Source organism: Tetrao urogallus, assembly GCF_951394365.1.
Source record: "Tetrao urogallus genome assembly, chromosome: 2".
In the NCBI taxonomy this organism is placed as follows: domain Eukaryota; kingdom Metazoa; phylum Chordata; class Aves; order Galliformes; family Phasianidae; genus Tetrao; species Tetrao urogallus.
Genome location: NC_136814.1, coordinates 104,541,382 through 104,555,482, shown reverse-complemented (window position 1 = coordinate 104,555,482; position 14,101 = coordinate 104,541,382). Strand labels below are relative to the sequence as shown.

Sequence of the window (14,101 nt, the reverse complement as noted above, 5' to 3'; positions counted from 1 at the left end):
CCACATTGCATTGTACTGCACACAGTGTGTGCTGTTATACCTTTGTATGAATACGATCAACTGCAAGTGTGTGGGGAAAAGCCACACTTATTATGGGTCTCAGATTGCTTCCTTTGTCTTTCTGAATTAGTATTTTGTCCACACACGCAATTTCCTGCAGCGTGCTGGCCGTTAAAGTTATGATAATAACCACTGCTATCTTTATAATAGCTTCCCATTCAGAAAAAGCTTCCGCTAAATATGAAGGTGCAGATGAGACCTTTTTTCTACTCAAACTAAAAGATCATTTTGGCAATTAACAATCCCCCAACAACTGCAGATTGCGTAGGCTCACGCAGTTGCTCTATCTGTGCAAGTGGTGGTTTTCAAGCCAGCATGCTGCAGTTGTTTTCTGGGGCTCTTTCGCTAAGGCCCCTTGCTGCTGAAGTCGATAACGAGCATATGTCTGGGAACATAAAGCCAAATGGAAAGGAATGCATAACACGATGTGTCTTGAGTAGGGAGTGCAGATTTTCCAGTCATTTAGGCAAACAGAGCATCGTTCAGTAAAATATGTATTTCAGCACAACTCGGCAGCAGCAAACATACCACCAGGGTGGGTAAAGCATGAGGTCCGAGTTAAATCCTGAAGGATTCATTTTTTTCTTTTCTCTAAAGCATACTGGAAAAACAGAATGGTTTTGCTGTGAATGTACTAACAGGGAGAACGGTTTGTAGGGCTGCGTGCGGTGGGAGAGAGCACATGGTTGTATTGATGCTTTTTATGGGAAGGAGAGTTCTAATGAAGGAGAATTAGATTGTCAAAAACACTGTAGAGTTACTGGTCTCAATGGTTTTTCGGGTAGGAGACATTCTTTAAAGTGATCTGTGTTGCAAAACTTGTGTACTAATTTAAGACAATGAAAAATGCTTTATTTCCTGTACTTAGCCCTAGGGGAAAGCTGACCCTCCCAGAAACGTGAAGACCAGAGTCCTGTGCTTGGTAAAAGTGAAGGTGAAACTTCACAGCAGATTGATTGAGGTATTCTCATGGGTTTCTCCAAAACTGCGTAATAAATGGAGAGTCACTTGGAGCACCTGCAAGATGGAGCAGATGGGGCTGCTTGGTGTGCTGAGCACAATCTGGAGAGACCTGTCTGGTGTTCACGTAGGTACTGTGTTCAGGAGTCAAAACCATGCTCCAAGGTCGTGCTGTTGACGCCCAAGGCATCTTCCAAATGTTAAATGTCTCTTTTATTATTGAGTTGTATTGCAGTGCATGGGAGTGTCATAGATGAGGATCATGCAGAGAGCGACTATCCAGCAGAGCGTTGGACAGGAGGCAACCTGTAGATCCAAACCAGGGATAAAAGTGACTGTGGGAGGTACAGGATGACAAGTCAGGTTCCTTGTTCACTTGGCAGCAGCAGTTCCCTGTGCTGTGTGTAGAATTAGGGTATTTATGATACTGAGGTTCACAGTGTTGGTAAATAACTTACTGAAGACAACATCTCGTCTGTGGACTAAATGCTTCTGTAAACTAGTTTGTCTCCACTATCACTGCGATGTTGCACTCCAAGCAAGAGTCATTTGTTTCCATGTTTAATGTGATAATGCTTTCTTACTGATACTGAATGTGTGTCTGACTTGTGTTAGGCACTGCTGGAAAAGCTCCCTTTGAAATATCCAACCAATATGAGATAGGATATTGGGAAACGTTTCTTCTCAGAAAGAGCAGTGCTGCAGTGGCACAGCTGCCCAGGGAGGTGGTGGGGTCACCCGGAGGTGTTGCAGAGCCATGGGGATGTGGCACTGAGGGACGTTGGCAGTGGGCACGGTGGGCTGGGCTGGGGTTGGACTTGGGGATCTGAGAGGTCTTTTCCAACCTGAATGACTCTGTGTAGATTGTGTTATTGAAGCTATCAGGGGAGGTGAAGGAATAAGAGCTTTCTGCACTCTGAAGGGTGAATTACAACATCTTTTACGGTGTTTTCTCTGGACGTTGGCTGGCACACCCACTTTTCTGATTTGGAACTCAAAGTCTATGTATGATGTTGCAGAACAGCCTCAGATGGGCATGCAGGTTATTCTTTTCAGTGGCAACTAAAATGTACATTCAACCTGAGCTATTGTGATAGTTCAGAGTGAGATATCAGGGTCCTTTGTGATGTGCTGCTGATAAAATTCTTTAATATTGTGAGCCTGTACCTGTAGGAATTCAAAGACTAGCAAAATGAATGTGCAAGAAATTTGCTACTGTACTGCAATGTGCTTTTTTCTTCGGGTGCTAATATGTACCATTCTTGAAGAAATTGGCAGACAGGAGAGCTAAGGAAGGTGTTAGTCATAGTCACAGAACTGACCTTTTGTAGCAGATACGTTGGGCGTTACAACACTGTTTTCTTGGCTTAGTAGTTCCCAAAAATCATATTTTACATACGATATGGTGAAGTTTGACAGCTTGAATATGTCAGGAACAGAAAAAGATTTTATTACATAGCTGTCAATAGGCAGGAAAATTATAACAATCAACTGGAAAGTGGTTTTTGTTCTTTTCATTACAGAATGCTTTACAGCTGCCCTCCGGAGAGCTGAAAGTCAGGATCATCAGCTTTAGAACCTTTAGATGTGGCCCCATGGCCACATCTGTAGGTTTTGTCATGGCGCAGACATCAAGGGCAAGTGACGTGGTTTCATTCAGCTTTTGGCCTGTCTCCCTTTGAATCAGTTTTATAGGGATTTATTATCGTATTTATCTGCATTTATGTGTATGTCAATGTACATGGTTGAGGGGAGATTAATTAAAAATGTTGCCACGTGGTGCTGTGTTTGCATCAGGCATCACTGACGCAACAAGAGGGTTTGCTAGTTGCAGCATGGAGTCAAGCCCCTGAGGAACTGTTCGATGGGCACAACGTCCATTCTCTCTGAGGATGTACCTGTACCTCACAGGTCTCACATTTCCTTCTGGAGATATTCAAAACCTGCCTGGATGCTTTCCTGTGCAACCTGTAGGGAATCTGTTTTCGCAGAAGGTTGGACTGGGGGCATCTCCAGACATCCCTTCCAACCTCTGCTGTTCCGTGGTTCTGTGATTCGGCACGTGTAATTTCTGCATGCCATCTTTATATAAACCCAAGGCAAGTTTGGAAATTCCCAAGGTTATATTAGAAAAATATTTCAATTGTATTTTAATTATATGTATTTAAGATAAGTGTCTGTTAAAGATACCGTGAAGTGTGGGTGTGCACAGTCAGCAGAACAAGCTCCGACTTGCCATAGGTGAAATACTAGAGCGTTTGCTTTTCTCTTTTGTAGCAGACTGATCTGCCTTATTGGCACCGTATGTTTTGCATTGTCTTTGTGTCCACATAGGCTTGGCTGGTTTAGCACAGAAGGTATGTGCAGAGTTATGGCATGATTGGGGCTGGAGGCACCTTTCTGTCCCTCCAGACCCCCCTAGCCTCAGCAGCGCCACCCAGAGCAGGGTGCCCAGCAGCACGGCCAGGGGCTGTGGGAGATTCCCCCAGGAGGAGCCCCCACAGCTCTCTGATCCCTGTGCCAGGGCTCTGGCATCCACCCAGCACAGCAGTGCTGCTGATGGCTCCAGGTTGTGCCCTGAGCCCAGCTCTGTCCCTTTGTACCTCCTGTAGGGAATTATGGCCATGGTGGGATTCCTGCTTCAGGCTGAGCAGACTCAGCTCTCTCAGCTCTCCTCTCAGCAGAGCTGCTCCAGAATACCTATAACTTTCTTAGCTGCAATGGCAGATGTTGGTGGTATGGCAGTAGGGACTGAACTTTCCCATCAAAACCCCTTTAAATCTTGTTGCTGTGTGACAGGTGACAGCAGAGAGGCAATCTGACAGTATGGCATCTGACATGGAAGTGTGTATGGAGCAAAGGCGTGGAATTGAATTCTTCCATAGCAAAAAAATTGCACCCATTGGCATATATCGACACTTGTGAACATTTATGGAGACCAAACAGTTGATGTGAGCACAGTCACATGAAATACACCATGTGTATTTCAACAGTTATGACAGTGATGTGAAGTGATGAAGCCATGCTCTGGACAGTCATGTGCAGATAGTGTCGTTTTGACAAACATGGTGAAAATCTGTTAATCACTGGCAAAAAGCAGAGCTATTGGTGGTGACTATGTTGAAAAATAGCATATTGTAGATGAGAATTTGCTCTATCAAATGATGTTATTGTGCTCTTTGTGTCCGTTGTAGTTTTCACAGAAATAAATAGGAGGCATTACTTTCAGAGCAACCAACTTATATAATAGCAGCCTATTCCAGCCTGCAGTAAAAAGGCACTGCTTGGTCTCTACTTCTCGGTCAGTAGGCCATTATAAGTGTCAGTGAATGCAGATCCTATCATTACGTTTTAATTAGACCAGCATTTACAAGAGAGAGGGGAAAATGCAAATCTCAAGTTAAAACGAAGCCACATTTTTGAGCCACGAGCTTCTATTAATGCATATAATTAAACTACTAAGTGATTGTTCGCTCCCTGTAGAGTTGGAAGTGTCACTCAACGCAGTAGCTTTCAAGTGTTACCACTATTCATAGTTATAAATAATACAGCTGGTGGAGATAAGGAGTGCTGTAATATGGAGAGTGAAGATAATGTTCATCTTAATGCAGACGGGCGTGAATTTAATCATCTGCTTAATACAGGGACTATGCTAAAGGAACAATCTCAAATGTGTTTATGGAATTAGTCTGAGAGGCACGTGATTTCTAGTGGGCAGTCATTAAAAAATAGGTTTTGGTGACCTTTATTTTTAACAAATCCTGACATTTTTTCTGAATCGCTTAACAAAAATTGCTTCGCTTATCCTGTATCCTATCTCCTACTACAGTTGAACATCTTGAGAGCAGGAAGATTAAAGGTGGCAACTGAATGTTTTGTAAGAAGGTGAAATGCAATCCCGTAAAGAAAAGGAACATTATGTTTTTGGACCAAGGGGAAGAACTGCGGCTTTTGGGTCTTTTCAGAAGAATGTTTCTAATTTCCCTGTGCTCGGCGCGGTACAATCGGATTAAAACACCCAGATGCTATCTTTTAATATTGGCTGCTGTGTGCTATGACCAAACTTGAAAATGAGACCGAACCACTGCGTGGTCTGATTATGGCTCCAAATTGTTTGACCTTTCTGTTGCCGCTGTGAACAGATACATGATGGAATGACAGGTCTGTAATTTTAAAAGCTTGCTGCAAATGCGTTTGGAAGTGAAATATTTGAGCACAGGTCTTCATCTCCTTATCCCATCTCATATTCTGAGCTATTTTGGGGCTCAGGTTAGCATTACATTGACTTTACTTTTTAATGTCAGCGGTGCTGGACAACAATTACAGCGTGTGCAATTTTTGATGCTCAAAGCAATTGATGGGAGTTGAACAAAAGAATTCCATCGTGCTTTGATTTGTGTGCCTTGATGGAAAAATCAGTGGCTTCTTGGCATCTAAATGACTAACTTTACACTCATTGGGCCCTGATTACTCATAGTGGCAGGGAGTTTATGAGGTGCTGGATGAATGGATCCTACAGATGCCGTTAGCTTTAATAACAGGGAACTTTTTTCAACAAAGGTGTGTGCTAGTAAAATCAATTACCGTTCTCATAAAACATGTTAGCAGCTCACTTGTATAACCTTGTAGGCTGAATGTGTGCTGATGAGTTCTTATTAAGATTCATTGTTTGTAATTCGTAGAGCAGCTGTTCCTACCAGGAAAGTACGTTTAATGGAGCTCAGGTGAAGCACAAAAAGGTCTGAATTCTGCTTACATTATTTGTTGTGAAAGAGTGCTTAACTTTCCTCTAACACTGCATAAATAGGGCAATGTTACGAGGGATGTTATTTTAGGGTATGAAAACATCTACGTTTGTGCACCTCCAGGTTTAAAAGTTTTGGCTGATCTTAATTTCTATATGCATACATTTCTGAAAACACAGTGATGATCCCTCCCATCCTGTCTTTGCACACACATTTTAAATTCGACTCTAGCATCCGTCTTCGTTGTAGGAGAAGTGTTAAGTGCTCCTTGGCTTAGTCTTTAGCTAGAGGGGAGAAAACGTGAAGTTTAGAGAAAATGAGTTCAGTGGCTTTGAAGCTGTTTGTGTTTCCATTTGGAATATTCAAGTGAGAGCGCTCTGCCACGTCCTCAAGTGGTTGGAAAAGACTGGAAATAGACAGGGCTCCTTTCTCCCCAGGTCTTCTTTAACCTCTTGCATCACAGTGCGTTAGCAGATGTGGATCAAGTCATGATTGCGTGCTTGCTGGGTCTGATGGAAGCCCTCCTCTGGACTCTAGAGGTCTTTGGATGGCAATCTCTGGAACAAATTTTGTCTGAGGGTTTTAAGTTATTATAGCTGGAAGCTGTTCTGAGCACTTCTATGTGTTCAGTTGAAGACACTTTTTAGGGTGTGTAATTAAAATAAAGGAAAGGCTACAGTTACTAGTAAAGCTTTGAATGTGTTGGCATTTTATAGTTCCTTTGTTTCATGGGAGACTTAATCAGAACTGTTTACAAATGGGAAAAGGCGAAGTCTTTAAATGTTGGGATTTACAGAAACCTATTAAAGTTTACCACTGAAAAAAAGGGTTTTAGGAAGGAAGGAGACGCTGCTTTGCTGTGTTTTCGAGATTATTTCAAAAGTTCAACTTGATGAATACATTGAGAAATAGTTTAAGAAATAAATATGGAATACAGTCACTATTTTAATGTCAATGTTACTGAAATACAAAGTAGCATTATCAGCTCACATAATGCATTGACATAAAATAAGCAGTATGTAGGAAGTGGCAAAATTCATGCTGTGATTGGAAACCTTAACTTTGACCTTGCTGGGTGATTTTAACTTCAGCTCTGTGTTGGTGCGTTTGCCTTTAATCTGCAATGTAAATCAGCGACTGTTTTAAATATTCTGACTGGTGAATCACAGATGCTTTTGCATTCAGTTCAGTGTTGTTGCAAATAATAATGCACAGCCTCACTGGAAGCTTTTTTCCTTGCTGGAGTGGCGTATTTACCTTCCCATGGCTCATTGTGGAAGCATCATTGCCTTCTTACTGTAATGTCTTGCTCTTCTTCAGCGCTGCTTGGCCGCATTACTCCTCTCATTAGAGCAGTCACTCTGTACAAGATTGTCTCATTCGTTCTGTCACAGTTGCTTTCTTTTATGCTAGAGCACCTCTAACCACCCACAGAAATCCATCCTTTTGGATTCACAGAATTGTACAATGGCTTGGGTTGCAAGGGACTTGAAGATCATCCAATTCCAAGCCTCCTCCATGGGCAGGGTTGCGACCCACTAAATCAGGCCCCAGCTCAGGCTGCTCGGATGGGAATGGATGGCCGCCTTCTCAACCAGCAGTATCCACCTGTAACCTTGAGCTGACCCCTCAGGGCCAAGGGGCCACTTTGGAGGAGTGCATTAAGCAGACATGCTGTTGTCATCATGAGCACAGATTTTATTTCTGACATCGCACCCGTTGCTCAATAGGCTGCTCTGTCAGCCCTGGCCATTGCTAAAACAAAAGTAAAGCTCTGCCCAAAACACATGCTGGCTCTCTCAGGTTGGGCAGGTGAGTCATCCTGGCTGGGAGCTGCAGATGGCAGGGCGGGGGGAAGCCCAGTGCCCCCAGTGCATCATCTGTGTCAGAGATGATGACAGATTCACAGGGCTGGCCAGATGACTTGCCTGCTCACCACCAGGAAATGGTGTAAGAACATGCTTACAAGAAAGAGGAGCGTTATACAGAGTGCACAAAGAGTTGTGGCAAAAGGTGCACTGCAGCCTTTTAACCTCTGTGATACCCACACGTGCTCCAGAGTGAGCACTGTAGCGCTGGGGTCTGCACTCATCTGCTTCTGTCAGCCGTTGGCTCCCACCTTGGATACTTTTGCAGGAGAAAGGCAGGATTTGACAGCTCTGTAATTTTGTGACAGCAGTGTGGGCTCATCCCATGTTCCCCGGGTTGTTTATTTCTGGAGCTGATGCCTTGGTGGTGCCCATGTGTCTGTCTGGGTGTGTACCAATGGCTGAGGCTGCTGATGGCATTTGCTTCCAGCATCAGGGCCTTACACCCATCAGCAGCAGGAAACCTTCCAAAGTCTCCAGGTTGGGCTGGGGCACTGCCCCACTGTGATGGGGCTCTGGAGCTGAGTGGCAGTCAACACCAAGACTAGCGCAGGGCAGCATAGCCAGCTGTCAGCTCAGCTTGAAGAACTTGGATTTCCTTTTGTTACAGTAACAACACTGTGCTATAGAGGGATCGAGCTGTAGATTTCACATGTGCAGTAGTCTAATCTAGTGCTTGTAGCTGCTGTTAGAAAGAGGGCCATGCCATCCCTTAAGGCTGCTTAATGCTTGGTTCAGAATTCCTTGCCTGTTGTTGGAGGGTGGATGGTGATAGGACAAGGGGGAATGGTTTTAAACTGAGACAGGGGAGGTTTAGGTTGGATATGAGGAGGAAGTTTTTCCCCCAGAGGGTGGTGAGGCACTGGCACAGGTTGCCCAAGGAGGCTGTGGATGCCCCATCCCTGCAGGCATTCAAGGCCAGGCTGGATGTGGCTCTGGGCAGCCTGGGCTGCTGGTTGGTGACCTGCACACAGCAGGGGGTTGGAACTGGATGAGCACTGTGGTCCTTTTCAACCTAGGCGATTCTATGATTGTCTTTTCTTTTTATTATTGTTATTATTGCCATTTTTAAGTGATTTTAATTGCTGTTACTGAGGTTTAATTTGAAAAAAAACCCACAGCACTTGCTTTGGAGTGTAAGCTAGCCTTGTTCAGTTTGCATCTTTATGCTGGAATTTGGTCATAGGCGTTAGCAGGAGATACAGTTTGTCCTCCTATTCTCTGGGATTGTTCAGAACATCATTGTAGAATAAATCTGTTTTTCTTCATCGCTATTCAAATGATGTGTCCCAGACACATTGATTAATCTCTAAATGTGGCCTGCTGAGATTGAAGATAAGTACGCTCATTGCTATTGTTCTAATTCTGAGCAGAGTCTGTTACAATAAATGGAGCAGTATCTATTGAATTCATGCTGAAAGGTAGCAGTGAAGCAAAGACTTGATTCATTGCATTATCATGTGGATTTTTTCCTTTAGCAACTTTTGTTTTAAATCTATGGTATACTTTTATTTCTAAAAAACGCTGGAAACTGTTAAATGCTGGGAATTCAGTGCAAGCCTGTCATCCCTCAGTCACACACTTACAACCTTGTTCTGCAGAACCTGTCGTGAAATTTGCTGGGGCACCGAAGCCCCAGGAAATGTCGTTTGTTTCTCTCTGACTCACACTTTCCTTCCACGTTTGCAGGAGTTCTTTGAGAACCCAGCTTTTCGCCCTGATGGCATGAAGCTCTACCCAACGCTGGTGATCCGAGGCACAGGGCTGTACGAGCTCTGGAAGACGGGCAGATACAAGAGCTACCCCCCTAGCACCCTTGTTGATCTCGTGGCCAGAATCCTGGCTCTGGTCCCACCATGGACACGTGTGTACCGTGTTCAGAGGTAATTTTCTGTGGTGGGCTTTGTGTATTGATTTATTGCACTTGGAGGGATTCTTACTTTAATTACAGCAAGATCTGACTCAGCCTGTTAGTATTTTTCAGTCGTAATCGTTAATGCACTAAAGATTTTTAAACTGCTTCCTATCTATTCAGAATGGGAAAGGCCATATAGAATGAGAAGCTGTTTAAACTGAACTGCCTCTCTAATGCACCCATAAACTTCAAGATTTCTGGAGGCCCCATTTTCACTGCCAGTCAGATGAGCATAGGATGTGGCACACGTAGTACTCTAATGATAGTGATGGATAATTGCCTCTTGGCTGTGGGCGAAGTTTCCTATATTTATTACAGGAGCTACAAGACGTTTCATTTTTTTTTGGCTCTAAAGTCTTCCTGTCTCTCCCCATGGGTGTTGCAGGGTTTTCATAAGTATATTACAATGGTGCTGTTATTTCCATTCAGAAGCCTCGCTTCCCGAGGCGATAGGTGCTACTTGTCCTAGCGCTGTGTTTTCAGTGTGGGGTCCTTTTGGATTATTTTTCTTCTGTTACATCATACGTGTCTAATATTAGGAAGGGAGGCTATAGAGTACTTAACCTGGTTCTGCATGTGCAAACAGTGCTCCATTGGCTTACAGCTATATGAGCTGCAGGCAGTGCCAGTGCCTGGCTCTTTGAGTATCAAAACCATAACAGTTTGAATTGGAAGGGTCCCTTAAAGGCCACCTGGTCTCACTCTCTTGCAGTGAACAGGAGCACCCACAGATCCACCAGTTGCTCAGAGCCCCGTCCTGCCTGACCTTGGGTGTCTCCAGGGATGGGGCATCCACTGCTATCTGGGCAGCCAGAGGAGGAAGTGTCTAGTGTCTTGGTCTGGGATATAAATAAGCCACTGTTGAGCGCAGCTTGGAAAAGCATTCTTTTAGGATGCCTTTTTATATTAATGCAGACAGACTTTCATAGGACCTTATCTGAAATAATCCCCATCTTCGAGAAAACGAACTGCAGGGGCACGTCAGTTCTTTGTCTGAAGGACAGATGCAAACAGAAAATCTCTGCAAACCTATAAGAGAAGGAAAATATCACTATAAGAAATGGGAAAATTGATTTGAGCACAGAACAAAATAGGAAATAGCCCTGCATAAGGCAAGGCAGGGAGCTGGGAATTTCCTGTCAACCAAAGGAATGAGATTCTGGAGCAGCTTTGCAAAGTTACCAAAGAGGAATAGGAGAAAGTATGAATGTAGCAAAGCTTGATTGGGTTGATAAGCATGGTGGTGAATCCAGCAGTCTATTAACAGAAACGTGGATGAAACTAGTGGCTGCAGCCAATCTCTAAAGGATGTGGTACTAATGAAGAAGGCAAAACATGTCTTATAGGAAACATCTACTTGTTGTTGCCTCAGGCTTTTCATGTCAGTCACAGAGGCATTATTAAAGACAAACTTCTGTCTTTTTTCTCTCTGCATGTCTGTCTTCCTCTCCCTGGTGGATTCCGGCATAGACAGAGTGTCCCATTTGTTCATGATGCTGTTACCATAGTGCGTGTCTGAAACAAATGGCTTTGTTCTTAGAGGGCTGCAGGAGTTTGCTGCCTAGCAGATCTTCCTCTGAAGAACACAGGCCTGGAAGAGTGTCTGCTTGGCACACTGGTTTCCTTGGGCTTGACAGTGGGTCTCTCCAGTCACTAGCAGCAGCCTCCATCCAGCTGTCATCCAGCTGTCAGTTGTTACGCTCCAGCAGAATAACTGTTTCCTTGCTGACTGGCTCATGTTATCTGAAACTTGTTCTTGAGGATTACAGATCTGTACACCTCCAGTGCAAAGTCCAAAATCTATTACTTTGATCTAAATTGCTTTCAGGGTCGTTGTGTGGCTCTGCAGCACAATAACGAACAAAGCCAGATTTCTGAAATGTTTGTGACCTCTTCCCAGCACTGCTTTGCTGAGGGCTGTGATAGGACAAAGGGGAATGGTTTTAAACTGAAAGAGAGGAGATTTAGATTAGTTGTTAAGGGGAAATGTTTCACTCCGAGGGCAGTAAGGTCCTGCCATTGCTGCCCGGAGAGTCTGGGGATGCTTCATCCCTGCAGGTGCTCAAGGCCAGGTTGGATGGGGACCTGGGAAGCCTGAGCTAGTGATTGGTAACCCTGCTCACAGCAGGGGGTTGGATCTAGGTCATCTTTGAGGTCCCTTCCAACCCAAAGCTTCCTATGATTCTATGAAAACACTGTGGAATTCCTTCTGTTTCATTAAACCAAATTAAAGGGGTAGCATACTCAGTGCTAATGGCTGGTTGGAGGGGAATGTTTCTTCATGGCTGCTTCATAACTGTTGGAGATGCTTAATACTGTATTTGTCCTGAATGTTTGTGAAGCTAATGTTTGTTCTGTGCTCAAATCAATTGGCACCTAAGTCCTTTGTGTGGAGAGGTGTGAAATGACAGCAGCAGTTGCCACATCTTGAGATATTTCCTTTAGTGAATCTGGGTGTTTTATGTGGATGTTATTTTCACCGGACCAGTGGGGGCATGTAGGTATGAAAAAATAAAATACTTAACTGAGATCCTACAACAAGTCATGGCTTAGAATAGTAAAAATATCCCTGTTCATTGCAGGGGAGTTGGACAAGATGACTTTTAAAGATCTCTTCCAACTCAAATGGCTCTATGATTAAAAAGGGACTTGGACTCCCACCGTCTGTTCTAATCAGCTGGTTAACAAGTGTCCTACGTGATGCAGAATATTAGAAAAACAGAAGGTGAGATAGGCCTCATTGAGGCTTCTGGCAAATGGAACACTAACGTTAATAAGGTCAGGGTGCAATCCCCCATATCCCTCAGTTTGTTTAGCATTTGAACAAGTCCTGAAACTGCTAGGACAACAGTTTGGTGTCTGTTCAAAACAGGCTGTTATGTGTGTGCTAATGATGCACCCAGGGTATTTATTTAAATGTCCTACCCTGATTTGAATTGGTGATAGAAAACCTCTTTCTTGCTTATGTTTCCTTAAAAAGCTTATTTTTCACATTCATATTTTAATTTGGCTTGCTCCCTAGCAGGCAGATGAGAGATGCTCAAGTTACCTTATCTTGTAATCTTTCATTTACGGTAGATTATTTACTCTTTCATATGCCACTCCGGATTTAGCTAAAGACTTGGTTCTAGAAGATGTCATGGCATTTTATCTGTGTCCCTCCAGGGGAGATGCATACAGTCTGACTTCTTGGAGTCGTTCCATAATTAGAAGAAAGGCGTTTTAGTTAGATTATCATTGGAGATCTAACATGCCCTGATGAAAATGCTGTTCTCCTCTTGTGTGTCCTTTAGTCACAATGTGAAGTGCTCATTTCCTCTAATTGAAGCTCTTTGAAGTATGTTGTGTTGGCTCTATGGTTACGTATTTACTCAAAGAAACTCACTGAATAAATGAACTGGTTAGCTAATTGTATTTTGCCTCAGCTTTTGGCACATGAGTGTAAGAGGTGAGAAATGTGTTGTGTATCTCTTGCTTCATAAGAAGAATGTAGCAAGGAAAATAGGATGGGGAAGTAGAACCCAAGACCCCTGGGCTCAGCCTCATGCTGGACAAAATTGTACTGAAATCAAAGTGTGATGCTGCCCAAGGGAGGTGGTGGGGTCACCATCCCCAGAACTGTGGGGATGTGGCACTGAAGGACGTGGTGGGCAGTGGGCATGGTGGGGGGGGTGGGTTGTTGTTGGACTTGGGGATCTCAGAGGTCTTTTCCAACTGTCATGGGTGCACGATCCTGTGCTGAAATGAGAGGAGATCCCTGGAGTCTGAAGCACTTTGTTTGCATTCTTGATGGTATTGGAAAATTTTCCTCTTCTTGCCCCCTTGCCAAGTGTCTCACACCTCTGCAAACTAAAGCAGCACAACGATGAAGCCTTTAGGACCCTTGAAGACCTTTTCATTTTATACAGCTGATGCCAAAACCAGTAATTGTTAATTATTTGAATGCAAGTCCTCAAGGAACTGAATAGATCAATTAATACGTTTTACAGAGGTCATCAGACAGCTGCTAGATGGTGATGAGTTTCAATCACTACTGAACCAAGATGGATTAAGCTAATTACATTACCAATTCCCTGAACCATCCCATTCTCTGCGTGTTTTTGTGATACTCTGTTCTTTTCTTTGTCTGTGAAAATATTCAAAAGAACAAGAGGAGGAATACTGACCAAGAAATGTATATAAGCCACATTTGAAGACCAACCTGCTGTATAACTTACTGAAAGACTTTCACATGTGTACAGTCCTTGTTTCTCTGTAGAGGATCAGAAGTATTTAGTCGTGCAGTTGGGTGGTGTTTCATCAGAAGTGCCACAGTGGAGCTTCAGCAGGAAGGGGAAGAAGAAGGGTTTGCAGTTGCTGTGGAATACTGCATTAGATAGAAGGGGAGCATGGTCGGGATGTCCTATTAATTGTCATGCTTCTTTTTCAGCTTTATTTGGTTGCATAAATCCTCTGTTTCCCAGAAGTACAATCTGACAGTGAAGGCAGTGGAGAAGCCAAATCTGCTGTTCCTTTCCAATTCCATTTTAGAACCTCCCTTGGAGAGCTCGAAG

The 14,101-nt window shown here is 43.7% G+C and overlaps 1 protein-coding gene across 1 annotated transcript in view; it reads left to right on the top strand.

The window, feature by feature from the left end:
• The window catches only part of ELP3 (elongator acetyltransferase complex subunit 3), a gene marked incomplete at both ends in the record, with an annotated part of 86,263 nt that overhangs the window by 38,423 nt on the left and 33,739 nt on the right, over window positions 1-14,101 (top strand). Inside the window, one exon of the mRNA XM_079550403.1 lies at window positions 9,323-9,516. Within this exon, the coding sequence (XP_079406529.1) occupies window positions 9,323-9,516 (194 nt within the window). The remainder of the gene's footprint in view (window positions 1-9,322; window positions 9,517-14,101) is intronic.